The sequence below is a fragment of the Cetorhinus maximus genome, chromosome 6 (genome assembly GCF_964194155.1).
Source record: "Cetorhinus maximus chromosome 6, sCetMax3.hap1.1, whole genome shotgun sequence".
NCBI lineage: Eukaryota > Metazoa > Chordata > Chondrichthyes > Lamniformes > Cetorhinidae > Cetorhinus > Cetorhinus maximus.
In genome coordinates this window covers 122,329,782-122,345,946 of record NC_135884.1, presented here as the reverse complement: position 1 = coordinate 122,345,946, position 16,165 = coordinate 122,329,782, and the positions used below count along the sequence as shown (strand labels likewise).

The 16,165-nt window shown below is 45.0% G+C and overlaps 1 protein-coding gene across 2 annotated transcripts in view; it reads left to right on the top strand.

Annotated features, from left to right (window-relative positions):
* cep89 (centrosomal protein 89) overlaps nucleotides 1-16,165 on the top strand; it is a 146,457-nt gene that overhangs the window by 46,079 nt on the left and 84,213 nt on the right. For both annotated transcript variants that reach the window (XM_078544414.1, XM_078544413.1), the window contains exons 12-13: nucleotides 1,282-1,365; nucleotides 4,809-4,912. In XM_078544414.1, coding sequence (XP_078400540.1) covers nucleotides 1,282-1,365; nucleotides 4,809-4,912 — 188 coding nt within the window. The remainder of the gene's footprint in view (nucleotides 1-1,281; nucleotides 1,366-4,808; nucleotides 4,913-16,165) is intronic.

The following is a 16,165-nucleotide window of genomic DNA, read 5'->3' as shown; positions in this document are numbered from 1 at the left end:
CCCTACACCACATGGACTGCAGCAGTTCAAGAAGGCAGCTCCCCACCACCTTCTCAGGGGCAATTAGGGATTGGCAATAAATGCTGGCCTAGCCAGCGATGCCCACATCCCATGAACCTATACAAAAAAACACCTAAAGAACACCACCCTATTGAAAGCTACTGTCTGGTTATCTTTTCAATGTATTAAAATTAGTATGAGTATCACTATTATGATTATTTCAGGACCAGAGACCTAGAACTAACATAACACAAAATTGTATAAAAACATATGCAGGATGAAACCATTGTTTCATAGTAGTACCTCATTTTTTAAATGTACTTTTTATGCATGTATTGTAAATTGCTTATTAGGTTTGAAATTTAACTTGGACGATAGTGCAAAAAGGAGAAAACCAATTAGCCTCTCATTTTATACTCTGCCCACATGATAAAGTATAACTATGACACACCTTTTCGGCCTGCCAGGTATGAGTCAGGGTGCTTTTTATACCAATTTATCAGTAAATAAATGCCTTCTCTCTCTCTTTCATAATATTCCTGTGCACACAAAAGATTAAATGTGTGAATAAAAGTATTGTTCTGAATATGATCCTTCATTTCTCAAAGAAACGATAGTAGAGGTACAGTAAACTGATTACTTGCAAGATTTAAATCCTAACATGGTCATTCCACAATACCACAATATTGTATTGTCATCAGCATCCAGAGTGGGGTTAAATCACATTGAGATTGTTCTGTATACACAATGAGCTCCAGCTGTTGCAGTGGGTCTATTTGGGATGTAGCTAATCCAAGTAGGTACAAATCGTGCACTGCGCTGCTTTCATTCCCTAACTGTTGTGGAATTCTATCCCTAGAATTAATGCATATTATTCCTTAATATTAAACCCTGTAATTTGTAACCAGATCGGTTAACCTTTGCACACTTATCTATTACTTTGGAGATTGCAACAGCTCACTTCAAACTGGTACGTGGCTTGTTCTCTTTGTACTTTCCCAGTATATATGAAATATGAACGTACAAAATTGATGGTCAGGAAATGACCAGCTAGTCCATCAATCTTGCCCTACACCATGAAGGTTGGAGTATTACGACTAAACACTTCTTTAGCCACACCACCCCCAACCCACCCCCACCTGTAGCCATGTAACCTCCTGGAAGAGGCAATTTAATTAAGATGTTCTCTGTTGTATGCGTTTCAGTATTGCAGTGTGAAATTCTAATAATTTTAAGCCCTTTTTAAATTTATAGTAAAATTAAATATTATTTGTCTCTCAGGTAGACATGAAGTACTTGTCACCCCTTCTTTTGGCCTATGAAGACCGATTACGGGAAAAGGATACTGCAATGCAAGCACATGAGGTATACTGGCAAAAGTAGAAATCATTTAATAAGACTTCCTAAAGATTTCATCCTGTCTTTTAGAAACCCCATGTGCCTTCCACGAGTCTCATATATGTTGGGCAAGGGATTTGAATGAAGACTTCTGCTAGGTGCCAGGTGATGTCAGAATGGCTCAAGATGACTTATACTTTGCTCTCCCTCCAATCTGGTGGATAGGTTCCTGTCCTTTTAATACTGCCTTGCCTACCAGGCAAGTTCAGAAAAATGCTGTGAACAATCTAGGTGCAACAGTTTCTATTCTTTTACTCTAGCACAGTGCCTTGGTATTTATACTGGCTTTAAGATTCAGGGCTCCAATTTATATTTTGACAGGTATGGTAACACATTAAGCTGAATTTACCTGATTGGGTCACATTCCTGACATCGGCCTCAATTCTGGGTTGGGACCTGGAAGTGGCTGTGGTGCAATGTTAATTGCAATCTTTCTGGAGGCGGCCAAATAGGAAGCTGCCTCTGGGAGCCCTATCCAATTAAGGATGGTGGGCAGACCATGGAAGCGCGAGGCCCAACAGGAGGGATCACAGGAATATCCAGCTGGCAGTCCCAAATGGAGCGGTGGGTGCTGCTGAGGAAGGTAAGAGACCGAGAGGATGTCTCAAAATGGAGATGTACTTCTTTAGTATTGTGAAAAATTAAAAATCATACATAACCACAGCTGTCAGACTAGATGGTTTGTGGCTGTGATAGTTGCATCCCAGCAGACCCGTGCTGGGGTGATTGAGTTGAAGTGTTGAGGCCCCACAGCCTGCCACTGGAAGGCTGCCTCCAGCTACCTGCTGGGCTCCAGCTTAATAAGGGGACCCATCTGTTGCTGGAGTCTTAAAAAATCTTAGAAAATTTATAACACAGAAGGAGGCACCTGTGTCCGTGTTGTACCCAGCCTAATACCACCTTCCTGCACTAAGTCCGTAGGCACACATGTCACGGCTCTTTAAGTCAACGTCCAAGTACTTTTAAAGGAGATGAGTGTTCCTTCCTCTACCACCCTTTTAAGCATTGAGTTTCAGGTTCATACCACTCTCTGGATGGAAAATGTTTCCTCATCTCCCCTCTGTTCCTTCTACAAAGTACTTTAAATCTATGCCTCCTGATTTTTGACCCTTCTGCTAAGGTAAATAGTTCATCTTTATCTAGGCCCCTCATAATTTTATACACCTTAGTTTGGTCACCCCTCAGCCTCCTCTGTTCCAATGAGAACAACTGCAGCCTATCCAATCTTTCCTCGTAAGATAACATTTTCCAGCCCTGGCAGCACCCCAGTAAATCTTCTCTGCACCATCTCCAGCGAAATCATATTCATCTTGTAATTTGGGGACCAGAACTGTACACAATACTCAAGCTGTGGTCAAACTAATGTTTTCTGAAGTTCTAGCATGATCTCCCTGCTCTTAAATTTTATGCCTCGGCTAAGAAAGGAAAGCATGCCAAAGAACGGGAGGATCTCTTCAGCGCTATCAATGTTCCCCCAGTTGGCTCATTAAGAGCTTAGTTTGTTACATGCCACTGCCAGGCCGGTAACCTCTGCTACGTTGACCCCCACCTCCAGCAAGATATCTCGGAAGTGGGAATGCATTGGGTTGATGACCCAATTTGCTATTTTGCAACTTTGCTCGAGTCCCACTTCCTAACCCGGCTCCCAGGGATGAAGAAAATTAGCCCATTGTCTCTTACACACGGTGATATTTGACACAGGAGATCACTCCATCCTTTTCCACCTTCTCTGCCCCGATTTACTTCTGTGACATCAATCTCAATTGATTTCACTCCCACCTGTCCTAAGTAGCCAACACACCATCTGCAATGGCTTTTTCCATCACCTCATATGATCATCAGTAATACTTTTCTTCACTCCCACTGTTGCCCTTGTCACCTCCAGATTTAACTTGTGGCTTCTGATGTTCCATATTGCATAGCCTCCAATTATCTCCAGAGCATTGCCATCCCATCATGTCTCACGGTACGTTCCACTCCCCCATACTTCTGTCCCTAATAACCTCTCTTGGTTTCTGTTCCCCAGTGAATTGAATGTTAAGTATTAGCATTAATTAATGTCTTTGTTTACAATTCTTTCCACAGTCTTGTGCCACCCATCAATGTAACCTTCTGCAGAGCTACACATGTCCTTCGCTGTTCTGACTCTGGCCTCTTTCCCTGCACCGCTCTCCATTCTACCATCAGTGGCAGAGCCTTTTACCTTATGAATCCTCCATTCTGGATATGAAACCTCCCTTGTTACCTCTCTTTCATTCATTAAAAAATTTCTCTCAACCTACCTATTCAGGCATTGTGCCTGATTCTTACTACTTCTTGATGTTGTTTCCACCTTTGTGAAATGTAATATGTTAAAGGCTCTGTATAAATGTAAATACCCCACAGTCACTATCAACAACACACCCTTCCATTCAGTAGAGATGTTTTGCTATCTTGGGATATCCCCTCCAATAATATTATGCTGGATAATGAACATGCGCCTGACAAAAGTAAGCTTAGCATTTGGCAGGCTCGCTCACAGACTTTGGAAAGAGCATGGAGTTTGTCTCAGAACAAAGATCAAAGTCTACCAGGCAGTGGTTCTGACATCACTTCTTTATGTGTACAAGACTTTGATAACCTATTGGCATAACATAAAGCAACTGGAAGCATTCCATCTTCATTGTCTACGATTTATTTGTAACATCAGGTGGCAGGACAATATCCCTAACATTGAGGTTCTTGCAAAATGCTGCATACCTGGCATCAAGAGCATGCTCATCAGAGCTCAGCTTTGCTGGATCGGTCATGTGGTTCATATGGAGGATTCTCGCGTACCAAAGGTACAGCCAGCTGATCGCGAGAACCTGCACTACAGGACATCCCAAACTTAGATATAAAGACAATCTGAAAGCCAACCTCGGATCTTGAAACATGGATCCCAATAGATGGGAAAAAAACAACGTTGGACAGACCCAAATGGAGAAGTCTTTGTCATCAAGTGATTTCGACATTTGAAGAGAACAGAGACAAGTGAGCATGGCGCAAAGTCAATTCCTCCAAACATCCCTCCAACACTGACTTCTTAAGGAGTATTTGTAATTGGTTATGCAAAATGAGACTTGTCCTCTTATGTGTGACTTTAGACCATCAACCTAGACTGTAAACTGGTATTTTTTTTCAAGCACTCACCCATCAAAGCAATGGGACAATCCATCATCATATGCATCCTTATAAGTCAACAAACATTAACTTTGCCAAATATTTGATACTGATTAAATCTTTTCTCTACTTAATCTTTAAAATCTAGGAAAGCACTTTGACTCTGGAATCAATGCAGATGTTTATTTGAAAGAAAGTTTGTTGCTTTTCTGTCTTTAGTTATTCTTGATTGCTGCAGCTGATCTCTGCATTTTCTTATTCGCTCACAGAAGGAAATGAAGAATTTCAGAGCTCGAGTGGAAGAGGTGTTGAGGGAGAATAAACTGCTTCATCAGCAACGTGAGAGGAGTGGTGTTGTAAGCAGCAGAGATTGGTATGACATGCTAAATAGAACTACAACAGATGCTTTGAATTGCAGTAAATATAGCTTGTCAATCCTTTAACAGTGCCTTGCAGATTAGGAGAAAATAGTACTCTGAGTGGGTTTAGCATTACAGACCCGAAAATCCACCAGGCTAATTGTGTTGGATTTGTACTCCTGAATCAGCACTTACACCCTCAGTACTCTGAAATCAAAATTTGTTGGCTTAGCTCAGCTATACATGCCTTGGTGGTTTGGTAGCACAAGCCCTGTATAATAGAGTATTGTTAAATATGTTCTTAACTTGGAACACAGTCTTCCAAAAGACAAGTATGGCTGAAAAATGTAGCTGATAGCTCGGAGTAGGATGTAAGTAGCAGAATACTTGGGTCACTGAGTTGACTGGAATCAGATAACTTGGCTGGTTGCTTTCTTGTATTTTGTGCCATTTTTAAATAAATCTTCCACCAGAATATTTAGTAGAATTAGCCAAAGAAAGGCATTGCAAGGCAGAAAAGAGTCTACAATTTCAATGACACTGACTTACAGACCCTCCTGAATGAGATTCAGCGAAGGAGAAAGATTACTGTGTCTCCATAGGAGGAAGCTTTAAAATAGTATGTTTTGAGCCATGTGGAGGGAATTGGCAGTGACACTAAATGTTACCTTTCTTGCCCCTAGAATTGCAGACCATTACTCCAAGACATTCAATAGTCTGTGTGGGCAGGCAGGATAACTCTTTGGTTGCTCTCCCTTTTCTTCCTTGAACCCTCTTTACCCTCTAAAACTAATACCTGCAGAAGCAACCTTTCACACTGCATATTTATTATAGGGGCATGAACCTAGAGTCTTATTGTATGTGTTGCCATACATAGGAACAGGAGTAGGCCATTCTGCCATTGAGGCCGCTCCGCCATTCAGTTAGATCATGGCTGATCATCTACCTCAACGCCACTTTTAAGCCCTATCCCCCTATCCCTTGATCTCATTAGTATCCAGAAATCTATTGATTTCTGTCTTGAACATGCTTAATGATTGAGCTTCCCCAGTCCTCTGGGGTAGAGAATTCCAAAGATTTACCACCCTCTGACTGAAGAAATTCCTCCTCATCTCAGTCCTAGTTGGTTCTTTAACATTCTGCTCCAGAAACCCATCTTGTAGAGACTCCAGGAATTTATCTTCCACAGCATTGTGCTAAGTAGGTTTGCCAAGTCTATATGTAAATTGAAGTTGCCCATTATTACTGTAGTTCCCATGTTACATGCAGCTCTGATTTCCTGATTTATACTGTGCCCAACATTACAACTACAGTTTGGTGGCCTAGAAACAACTCCCACCAATGTTTGCTCCCCCTTGCTATTTCTTAGCCCCACCCAAACTGATTCTACATCTTAATCCTTCAATTTAAAATCCTGTCTCACTAATGTCCTTATCTAGTCCCTTATTAACAGCGCTACTCCATCTCTTTTTCCTTTTGGCCTATTTTCCCTAAATGATGAATAGCCTTGAAAATTCTGTTTCCAGTCTAGGTCACCCTGTAACCACATCTCCATATAATGGCAATTAAATCATACCCATTTACCTCTATTAGTGCCTTCAAATCATCTACCTTATTGCAACTGCTGGGTGCGTTCAGATAGAGTGTCCTTAACTTTGTCTTTTTAACATTTTTCTGCATTCTGGTCCCATTTGATGCTTGCCTTTGCTTCATCGATCTTTTAATTTTGCTTACTACTTTTCTACTTCCTGATTCCAGTTTTGCTTCCCTCCAATCTGAGCTCCCTCTCAGGTTTCCATCCCCCTGCCATGATGTATACTGACATGGTTAACATACACTGTCAATTGTGCCTGAATGCAAGAAATACCAGCCATTGCAGCAAAATCTTGAGGCGTGTTCTGTTGACAGTCAAAGTCATTGGCGAAGGAGATGCACTGCTTTGCCCTGATGCACAGCGTCCAGGTCACATGCTTGAAGCTGCTGTACACTGCAAACTGTGTTATGCCATATATGTCCCCTGCAACATCTTAAAAGGATCTAGTGGTGAAAAAATGCAGGACTGCGGTGACCTCCAGAGCCAACAACTTACATTTATATAGCACCTTTAACATAATGAAATGTCCCAAGACATTTCACAGGAGCATTATAAAACAAAGTATGCCAAAGAGCCACATGAGGAGATGTTAGGTCTGATGACCAAAAACTTGGTAAAAGAGGATGGTTTTAAAGAATGCCTTCACGAAGGAAAGTGAGGTAGAGAGGTCCAGGGAAGGACTTCCAGAGCTTGGGGCCTAGGCGACTGAAGGCACAACCATGGATGGTGGAACAGTTTTAATTGGGGATGCACAAGAGGCCAGAATTAGAGGAGCGGAGATATCACAGAGGCTTGTGGAACTGCAGGAGATTACAGAGATAGGGGCTGGGATTTTCCGTGCCTGCTGGCGTCGGGCGTGTTTGGTGGCGTGAGTGAACAATATGGTGCGATTGATTTCATGACGGCTTGAAACTAGTTTGCAAGTGTCCGCTCAGCCCGCTGATGATGGGCCGCGTTTCCCACCATCGAATGTCAAGAGCCTCATTGTAATACATCTGCATATCATTATTAGGCTAGCCCACTGGAATCGTCTGCCCACATCAGCGGGAAAACACGTCGCCATGTTTCACAATAACACAAAGGCGACGTGCGCCTGGTGGGCTGCACTTCGCTCGGGACTTCAAGGTTTGTTTGCCTACCTTGCTTCGGTCAGCACGCACAGTCATCAGTGCCAGGCTTCGCAGACAGCACCACATCACTTTTTGGGGGTGGGCTCACAGCAGGTCTCTACCTACCAGATCAGCCATATGTTGGTGGCTTTTGAATGGCTGCAGGACTAGGGCTTGCTTGACGAAGGGGGAGAAGTGGCCTCAGGCAAGGGAAGATGCTGCAGGATGAGGAACTGTTCAGGGGAAGGAGGGTAGCCCAGGGTGCATGTGGGGGCACATGTTGATCTGTGCAAGTGGCCTCGAGATGGTGAGGGCTGAGGAGGCAGTCTCCAGGTGAGATGAGGCCAGATGGACATGTGAGGGTATGTGTGTGAGAATGGGTGATGATGTCCCTTGAGCTGGCAATGAGCAAGATGCCAGTGAATGTAGGATGGGCTTGGGTGTGTGAGTGTATAGTGATGAGATCATTGCCGTACCCTGGCTGCACGGATGAGATCGTTCGTCTTTTATATGCATTGGATGGCCAACGTTTTCTATGCAGCATTGGTGCTGATCACCACTGCCACCATCTCCCAAGCTTGGTTGGTCACGCCACTGCCCATCCTGCGGCCAGAGTGGGGGTAGAGGACATCATAGCGCACAACATCCGAAAGATGTTCCAGTGACGTGCCACTAAACCTGGGGCTGCAATCTTTTTGTCTTTCGTGGATATATTCCCTGCAGTAGTTGTGGGCTGGAAGCACTGAGATGTGTGTGCATGGCTGGACTTTAAGTATAGTGCCCGGCATGATGAAGTGGCGAGGTGATGGTGTGGTGGGTGAATGAAAGCCCGCCCGCCATCGAAATGGCCTGTTTCTCCGAATGCATAACTAATGCGGCGGGTTTGGGATGATACGGCGTGAAAACCCGCCATTATGGCTGGCAGGTAAAATGTCATTTTACCCGCCCGCTACCGCACTTGGTGCAAATCCCCCAGAGAGGGCAGGACCATGGAGGGATTTGAAAATAAGGATGAAAATTCTAAAGTCAAGACTTTGCTTGATTCAGAGCCAAAGTAGGTCAGCGAGCACAGGGGTGATAGAGGAGTGGGCTTGCTGCAAGTTAAGACGCAAGCAGCAGTGTTTTGGTGACCTCAAGTTTACAGAGCGTAGAATGTGGGAGACCAACCACGAGGGTTTTGGAATAGCCGAGTCTAGAGGTAATTAAGGCATGAATGAGGGTTTCAGCAGCAGCTGGGCTGAAATGGCGCGAAGTTGGGCGATATTACAGAGGTAGAAACAGGTGGTCTTAGTGATGGCACAAATATGAAGTCAGAAGCTCATCTCAGCATCACATGTGACACCAAGGCTGCAAACTGACTGGCTTAATATTGGATTGTTGCCAGGGAAAGGGATGGAGTCGGAAGCTCGGGAACGGAATTTGGAGCGGGGCCTGAAAGCTCTAGTCTTCCCAGTAATTAATTGGAGAGGAAATTTTTGCTTGTCCAGTGCTGGATGTTGGACAAACAGTCTAATAATTTAGAAACAGTGGACGAATCGAGAGAGGTGATGGTGAGGCAGGGTAGGTGCCCTCAGGATACCTGTGAAAACTAACGCTGTGCCTTTGAGTGATGTTGCTGAAGGGCAGTATGTGGATGAGAAATAGGAGGTGGCCAAGGAAAGATCCTTATGGGACACCAGAGTTAACAGTGTGGGAGCAGGGAGAGAAGCCAATGCAAGTGATTCTCTGGCTATGATTAGATAGATAGGAATGGAACCAATGAGAGCTGTCCCACCCAGCAGGACGACAGTGAAGAGGCATTGGAGGAGGGTGGTGTGGTCTGTGTCAAAGGCTGCAGACAGGGTGAAAAGAACAAGGAGGGGAAGTTTACCTTTGTCACAGTAACTGAGGATGTCATATGTGACTTTGATAAAGAGCTGTTTTGAAATGGTGGCAGGGATCTGATTGGAGGAATTCAAACATGGACTTCTGGGAAAGATGGGAATGGATTTAGAAGGCAACATCTTGCTGCCACTTTGTCGAGGAGGCAGCAGGCCTTGTTCCAGGTGGTTGCATTAGTCTGCAGCAGCACAGCCTTCTCATGCACTGCTCCTCAAATAGATCCAAAAAGGTTCCACAGTGTGTAAATCCTGTTGGCTGGTTATGACTGCTTATGAGCAAACTATACACATTCTCTTCAGAGGGGCTCGGCTGCTAGGATGGTTGCTGGGTTTGCTGCTGCTCCTCTTCCAGCTCTTTTATCCAGAATAGACAAATAAGAAAGCCCCCATAATAAGCATGTAAAATTTACAGAGGGCGATAATGACAACAGTCTGTGGGCTGGAAAACCTCCTATCAAACTAAGTAGAAAAAGAACACCTGATCCAAGGTGCTACACTGATTATTCACAGTAATCCTGCCAGGTTTTGCTGGTGGTTCTGTGATTGGACAAGAATTCATCACTGTTAATTTAAAATGGCAATTGTGTCTGGATTACTTCATTGAAGCATGACTTTTATGTTTCTGTTAGGCTTTGCTTGCCTATAAGAATGGAAAAAATATACAATTAAAATACCAACCAACATATACATTTTGGAAACAGCATGGTGAATACTGATTTTATTGCGTGGAATGTACTGTTCTTACTGGGTGGATAGGGTTAAAATCAGGGCTATTGTCTCTAAATCAAAAAAAAAGTTAATGTTTGTTGGTACAAAAGTACAATTGTATAAATGTAACATTCCAAGTTGCTTTCTAACAGATTCTGGGCCTTTCTAGTGCCACTGATACCAGCAGTATGGAAGTCCAGAAGGCATAAAGTGGCATGAACTGCACTGCTGATCAATTCTGGCAAGGCCCACACTCACCCTATACTGTGACGGGCTATTGCACGACGTGCCATGTGTGCACCAGAAGCGTCAGGAGTAGTTAAATCATGACGTCCGTCAGCTGCTCTATCATCTTTTACACTTGGACAAATTATGTCCAGCGAACATCTGTACTAATGCTGTCTCCTCTACATTGGAGAGACCAAACGCAAACTGGGCGACTGCTTTGAAGAACACCTACGGTCTGTCCGCAAGAAAGACCCAAACCTCCCTGTCGCTTGCCATTTTAACACTTCACCCTGCTCTCTTGCCCACATGTCTGTCCTTGACTTGCTGCATTGTTCCAGTGAAGCCCAACGCAAACTGGAGGAACAGCACCTCATCTTCCGACTAGGCACTTTACAGCCTTCCGGACTGAATATTGAATTCAACAACTTTAGATCTTGAACTCCCTCCTCCATCCCCACCCCCTTTCCGTTTCTTCCCCCTTCCTTTTGTTTTTTCCAATAATTTATATAGATTTTTCTTTTCCCACCTATTTCCATTATTTTTAAATCTATACCTTTAATGCCCTGTTAGTCTTTCCACCCCACCCCAACTAGAGCTGTACCTTGAGTGTCCTGCCATCCATTCTTAATTGGCACATTCGTTTAGATAATATCACCACCTTCAACACCTCTTTGTTCTTTTGTCTGTGACATCTTTTGATTATCTGCTCCTATCACTGCTTGCTTGTCCCTACAACCACCCCCCACTTTGCTCCCCCCACCTTAAACCAGCTTATATTTCACCCCTCTCCTAATATTACTCAGTTCTGTTAAAGGGTCATTAGGATTCGAAACGTCAACTTTTTTCTTCTCCGCCGATGCTGCCAGACCTGCTGAGTTTTTCCAGGTAATTCTGTTTTTGTTTTGTACTAATGCTTCACAGCTGAACAAGTGTTCAGCTGCACAAAGTGTTCCTGACTTGTGTTAATTAAAGGGCCAGCCATCCGACTTGCAAGTGAGGTACTTTTGATTTAATTCTGCTGCGGAGAAGTTTGTGGAAGTACTGTGGCTTGTTTTTGGATGTCTGGTGCAAGTGATTAGGGAAGGCAGAGAATTTAGTCCCCTAAGTCTGCAAGAGGTATGGTGGCTTTAGTTGCAACATGACCAAGAAATAGAGTAGAGGCTGCAGAGATGAGAAGCTCTGTGGAGAGAGAGGAGAAGGAAGTCTCGCCACAGAAGGTTGTATCTACCACGGGTTCTCAGAGTATTTCTCATACTTCCACCTCACCCAGGAGCAATGCTTAAGGCGAGTCAGTTTCAACAAAAAGGTGGTCACTGAATTGTGTCTCCTGCTTCAACAACACCTGGGGCCTCACAGCAGGCCAAGAACAGCGATGTCAGCAGCCACAAAGGTCACAGTTGCAAGAAAACTCGACGCGACCGGATCATTCCAGCCGGTAGCAGTACGACGTCCATGGCTGCATCTCGGAGGTGAAGGAGGATGTGAAGAGAGGCAATTAGATCACGTTCCCTCTACGCAGGGAGAAGTAGGATGAGAGGACGTGGATTTGCTAGGATAGCAGTATTCCCAGTGGTGCAGGAAATAATTGACTATGCACCCATGGGCCTGTGGACCCTCATGTCAAAAGAGAGAGGAACAGGAACAGCAGGGATTACCATTCCATCAGTGTCCAGTTGGTGTGCAACAATGCAAAATGCATGAACCATTATGCCACTGAATGCCTGTCATTCTGGCAACAGCCATGATGCCTTAATCCTGAGGTCGTCTGTCATTCTTGCCATCCTTGGGTCTCCAACGTGCCCAAGAGAATGGTTGCTTTGAGACAATGAATACCCTTTCTACACCTGGCTGATGAACCCCCCCACCTTACACCTGACCATGCAAGGATAAAGGGTATATAATGAAAACCATGGAGCTACTAGGAACATCGTGGAGCAGACCACTGGTGAAGCAATGCTTCTGCTGTCTGAACTACTCAAAGGGAGCCCTCCAATACATGTCCCCCAGTTCATGGTAATCTGTTGCAAACTCTATAACATTGCCATCCTGAGGATGGAACCCTTGACACCAAACATCCTAAGGTCACCTTGGGAGGAGGAGAAGAAGAAAATGAGGAGGCAGGGAGGATGTATCCAGGACCCGTTTGCTCCAAGTGTTGGAAAGGACTGTTCAGACTCTACTTCTCATTGGTGAACTTCTCTTTACCACCATGGCTCCACCTTATGACCCTTTTGCCAAGATCCTGTAATAAAAGTAACCAACAATAATTTCAGAAATGAACTGTTCATTTCTGTGCATTTCCTTAGGACCTGACTTGTGGGTGCCTTTGCTAACTGTAGTACTCCCATGCAGTGCTACCCAATGGCTGCATTGTGATTTGTGGAAGGCTGCTGAGTTTCACTGGGAACACTGCAGATGGCCTTGCAGAATGCCCTCAAGCAGTCTGGACTTTGAGGATCTGGCTTTGGGCTGTACTACCTCGACATGGATGACAGCAATTCGGTCTGGTCTACTGAGATGCAACCACAAGGGCGCTGAGCAAGTGGTAGAGCTGGGAGCACTAATTCTGTTATCCTGAGAGAGAGCAGCAGGTTCGTGCACTATGCAGCCACTGGTATTCCCCGGGGGCAGCATCTCACCAATCCCAGCAATCTGTTGGAGCACAGATTGCTGGACTGCTGTGGGAGCCTGCATGCCCCTTTTGAGCACTGAGATCCACAGGCATGATGGCAGCAATCGGAGTCTGCATGGCAGCAAGCATGGATTTCATGACCTCTGTCTGAACTTCCACTGCAAACTGAGACATTGGGTGCTTCTACCTATGCTGCAGTGGAAGCTGAGACAGAGACCAGAAGATGCTGCATCACAGCTAGGTCCTCAAATGCTGTAATGGAGGTGGTTACCACTTCCAGTCTGGAAAGGATGGGCTCCAAGATCTGTGCAATGCCCTCTGCCATGTTGGAGCCAGACTTCTTCTTCCTCTTAGTGTTGGCAGGAGGCTGTTGAGCCAAGTACCTCAGTGTGCATCCTTGTCAGAGTTATCCTGTTTGGCGTCCATTGAACTTATCTTTGTCCCCTGTAGCAGGACTTGTGTGTGGACTTGTCTTCTGGTGAGCTGCACATGGAGTAACATTTCCTCCTGGCATGATTGCAACCCACTTGTGCTCAGAAACTCACCATGTGCTGATCCTGATTCAATACCCTCTAATGTTATTACTCTGGCAGTATATGAGTGGTGGCTGCGAGTGTAAGATCAAGTGACGTTGCTTCTTCTTCAGAGGTCTACTGCTCTCTTTCTCTCCTGAGGGTGCTGTGAGTAGGCTGTGGCAGTTCTTGGGTATCTGAAAGCAGAAAGTCAGAGGGGGAGGGGTGGGGTAGAAAGTATCTGCTGCTTGTGCTTCATGCCAGATAGTAGAATGAGGATTTAGTGAGGGTTGAAAAGTGGCATAAGGCAGTAAAAATGCCATCACCCCGAATATTCTTGGCAACGTTGGATGCAACAGCCTCTGTCGCAACCAGACCCATGATGTGGAGCGCTGTCTCCCGGATAGGGCTCAGGGGATGCAAGTATGCCTATCTCTTGCTGCTTCTGCTCTGTTTGATTTTATTTCGTGCCACCTTGTCCTGCAAGAGAGGGAAATGAATAGCATTTATTGTGTTTCATTTATTTGGGTGATGTGCCTGCCATAGCTGAAGAGCTGGAGATAATGTGGAGCAATCAAATGATGGGTGTGAGATGGGTATCACTGGAAGTTGTATGATGGTGAGGCGGAGTATGCCACTGTTAGGCCTGCATCCTGGATGTTAGTGATTGCTAATGGGTGAGCGATGAAGGTGTGGTGCATTGAGCAGTGTAAGAAGTTGTATACACCAGTATAGGAAATGTTCTTTGAAAATGCATTCACTGACATTAACCACCTGTGAGAGGTCATTGAACTTTTTCTGGCATTGCCTCCAGATCTTGGCACCAAGCTTCTTGCATTGACCTTCTTTGCTATCTACTTCTATTCCTTCCGAGGGCATTCCGTGATGGCCTCCTGGCTCCACCCCCTCCCGCCCCCCCGACCCCGTGGACGCACGTCCTCTCTGCTTCTGTTGACCTCCATTGACAAAGGCCTTCAAAGCTGTATCTGTGAGCCTCCCTCTGCACTGGTGCTCTAGTTTTGTTGCTTCCAATTGCAACCAGTGACAGTTCTGGCAGTCAGCAGCAGCTTCCTTTCTGTCTGTGCAGTTCACCTCTAAAAGGGACAGAGTGCCTTTAAGAACTGGAGGCTAACTGGAACGCCTGCTAGCCTTGCACACTGCTGGGTTTCCTAATGAGCATGCAACCAGCCAGCGACACAGGTTCCACTTAACCACGTGCTGCAATAAGACAAATCAGTTACCAAGGTCAGAAATCACCACCTTCGCATCTGATAACAAATATAGCTCTCCTTTTCAGCTGGTTGACCAGAAAGATAATGTGGTTAGCACAATCCAATAAAATACAAGGACCTCCAAACATGACCAATATATTTTCACGCCAACAACTAAAAAATTTATCTTGCAATAACTCCATTTAAAAGTTGTAACTGAAAGTTTCGACAAGTTGATATAGCTGTAAATATTTAACAATTCACATTTTAACTGAGTCCTACTCCAGAGGTCAAAGCACAAAATGTAATCTGACACTTCAGTGCAATACTGAGGTGTACTGGTGTTGTACTGGTGGAAGTGCTGTCTTTTGGATGAGCTGATAAACCAAGATCTCATCTGCCTTTTCAAAGAAGGGCAGGGGAATTCTGCGCAGTGTCCGAGCCAATATTTATCTCTCAAGCCAAATCATTGGAACAGATTATCTTGTCATTATTGCATTGCTGTGTGTGGGACTTTGCTGCCTGGAATTGGTTGGTCATTCCCAACACTACAACAGTGACTTTTTAAAAAAATTCATTCACGGGATGTGGGCTTTGCTGGCTGGGCCAGCATTTATTGCCCATCCCTAGTTGCCCTTGAGAAGGTGGTGGTGAGCTGCCTTCTTGAACCACTGCAGTACCTGTTGTGTAGGTACATCCACAGTGCTGTTAGGAAGGGAGTCCCAGGGTTTTAACCCAGCAACAGTGAAGGAATGGCGATATATTTTCAAGTCAGGATGGTGAGTGGCTTGGAGGGTAACTGCCAAGTGGTGGTGTTCCCATGTGTCTGCTGCCGTTGTCCTTCTAGATGGTAGTGGTTGTGGTTTTGGAAGGTACTGTCGAAGGAGCCGTGGTGAATTCCTGCAGTGCATCATGTAGATGGTACACACTGCTGCTATTGTGCGTTGGTGGTGGAGGGAGTGAATGTTTGTGGATATGATGCCAGTCAAGCCGGCTGCTTTTTTCCTGGACGGTGACAAGCTTCTTGAGTGTTGTTGGAGCTACACTCGTCCAGGCAAGTGGGGAGTATTCCATCACACCCCTGACTTGTACCTTGTAGATGGTGGACAGGCTTTGAGGAGTCAGGAGGTGGGTTACTTGTTGCACTATTCCTAGTCTCTGACCTGCTCTTGTAGCCACAGTATTTATATGGCTAGTCCAGTTCAGTTTCTGGTCAATGGTAACCCCCAGTATATTGATAGTGGGGGATTCAGTGATGGTAATGCCATTGAACATCAAGGGGCGATGGTTGGATTCTCTCTTGTTGGAGATGGTCATTGCCTGATACTTGTGTGGTGTGAATGTTACTTGCCACTTGTCAGCCCAAGCATTGGTATTGTCCAGGTCTTGCTGC